Source organism: Ziziphus jujuba, chromosome 4 (genome assembly GCF_031755915.1).
Source record: "Ziziphus jujuba cultivar Dongzao chromosome 4, ASM3175591v1".
Classification (NCBI taxonomy): Eukaryota; Viridiplantae; Streptophyta; class Magnoliopsida; order Rosales; family Rhamnaceae; genus Ziziphus; species Ziziphus jujuba.
This window is the reverse complement of record NC_083382.1, coordinates 21,355,177-21,357,162: the sequence shown is the minus strand read 5'-3', so window position 1 is coordinate 21,357,162 and position 1,986 is coordinate 21,355,177. Positions and strand designations below refer to the sequence as shown.

Here is a 1,986-nt window from a genome sequence, read left to right as displayed (position 1 = left end):
GTGGTCCTCTTCCATCACAATACGTGGCACCTTCAAAGTAATAACACATGGTGCAAATTAAAAACTCCCTCAATTATTTTACTGTCTCTAAATATCAGTTTTGAAAAACACGGATAAAACTTTACATATCCATACAACTTTATAAATTCATAATTTTTCAACTGTAAGTCCAAATCCAAATCAAATGTGCCATCAATTTACTGACTTATATCGATGAGTATTGCCAAAATCTATGTAAATAAAGGATTAACTCCGGATTCATTGATCAATCCGGATCGCATCTTCTTTTAACCATAGATTTCTATTCTTAACTTCGATTTTGACATAGTCTATAAACTCATGTCAATTAATATTTTTTCATGATACTAAGTCAACATAAAATTTCGTCTACAATAAAACGTTAACCATTGAATCTACTTTTCTCGGAGCGGGATGTTACAAACGGATCCACCAATCGAGGCGACATGTTACACGTATGTGTTCAATCTCATTTCTGCAAATTGTTATGTTATTCTCACCATGAGAATCTTGTCAATTAATTTTTCTAAAAATGTTAGATAAATGTTAGGTTAGAAGAGGATCAGACAGATCAGTTGAATTTTTTTTTTTTTTTTTTTTGTTGGTGTAAAACTAATCTCTAATGAGCGGAAAAATTATATATATTTTGTTTAGTTTGTTCTGAATTTGAAAGCTTGAAAAACACAAAGGGGATATAAATGGTATAAAAATGGCAATACGAATTCCTTAAGACATAATCTCACTTTTAACTACATCCACAGTTATCTTCTCTGCTTCTTTTGTTCCATACCGAAAACGAGACACTCATGGCACCTAGTGCTGGCTCTCCTGGTACTTATAATACTCTTCCGTGGTATCGAACTCGTTAGGGTTCTCAATTCCTCCATACGAGCTCTTATGTCTTAAGCTTCCCGTCTCTGACTCATGCCCTGCATTATAGAAATTGTTATTCTCATTCTTCACATCAGGATAGTACCTCACATTATCTAAAAACTTTTTGTCGCTCATCCCTTGCTGTTCAACCTCATAGCCATTGCTGTCGTAGTTTTTGGAAAACCCATTGAGATTATAATTGTCGGTGTAGTAGCCATTATTGCTATTGTAACTAGCGGAGTTGCCGCCATTGTTGCTGTACAAGTTCTTGCTCTGATGATAACCAGTCTCAAAGCTTTCACCAACTAGTTCTTCCGATAGAATTTCATTTTCTGCACCGACACTTGTTGGTATCTCATCTGTGGTGGGAGTGAACTGATCTGCACCGCGAGTTCCATATAAGCCATAGCCATTTTCACTTTGCGGGTAGCCAAATTCGGGTGCTGTTGCAGGTACTGGTGCTGGTTCGGGTGCTGGTGCTGGTGATGGCGATGGTGATGGTGTGGGCACAGTGACAATTTTATTGGTTTTGAAATGGATGACCTTGCTAAACAACTTGCTTTGTCTGGCTTCAATCTGTAAAACAGAAACAAGAAGGATGAAAACCAAGATTGGTCTCGCAGGGGAAGCTGCCATTTGAGAGATGAAGGAGATAGGAAAATTGGGTAATATCTGGGGTGAGAAGTGAACGTGTTTACTAAAGCATTTTGTAGAGTTTTATAACATGTAGATCTCTTTGATCTCTCTGTTAATGGCGCCGAGTAATTATGCGTCGATTGAGGAAAGGGGTTGGATGTGGGGTAGGCAAATGATGGAATATAGTGCACGCTGCATGTGATGTACATAAGAATGTCTAACAATCGAGACATCAAATTCTCTCATAATTGCAAAAACACACAGTATCGGTCAAAAGCTGATTTGATTTTTATTATTATACCTACCAAAAAAAAAAAAAAAAAAAAAAAGAGGACCAATGTGAGCTAGTCTTCTAATTAAGAAAGTTTCTAATATATCATTATTTTAGCGGTTGAGTTAGTTAGGTATCCCAAGCAGGCCAAAGAAATTAAAACAGGAAAAAAAAAAAAAGTGTGAAGG

General features: G+C 36.5%; 1 protein-coding gene across 1 annotated transcript; it reads right to left on the bottom strand.

Moving 5' to 3' along the window:
• Positions 1–718: 718 nt before the first annotated feature.
• LOC107435738 (protein E6) lies at positions 719–1,671 on the bottom strand. Its single transcript, XM_048472189.2, has one exon. The coding sequence runs from the start codon at positions 1,525–1,527 to the stop codon at positions 832–834; it is 696 nt and encodes a 231-aa protein (XP_048328146.2). The 5' UTR covers positions 1,528–1,671; the 3' UTR covers positions 719–831.
• Between the last annotated feature and the right edge of the window lie 315 nt (positions 1,672–1,986).

What these genes read in the sequence shown, in the direction of transcription:
- LOC107435738 (XM_048472189.2), bottom strand. Translation starts at nt 1,527, where the DNA reads ATGGCAGCTTCCCCTGCGAGACCAATCTTGGTTTTCATCCTTCTTGTT.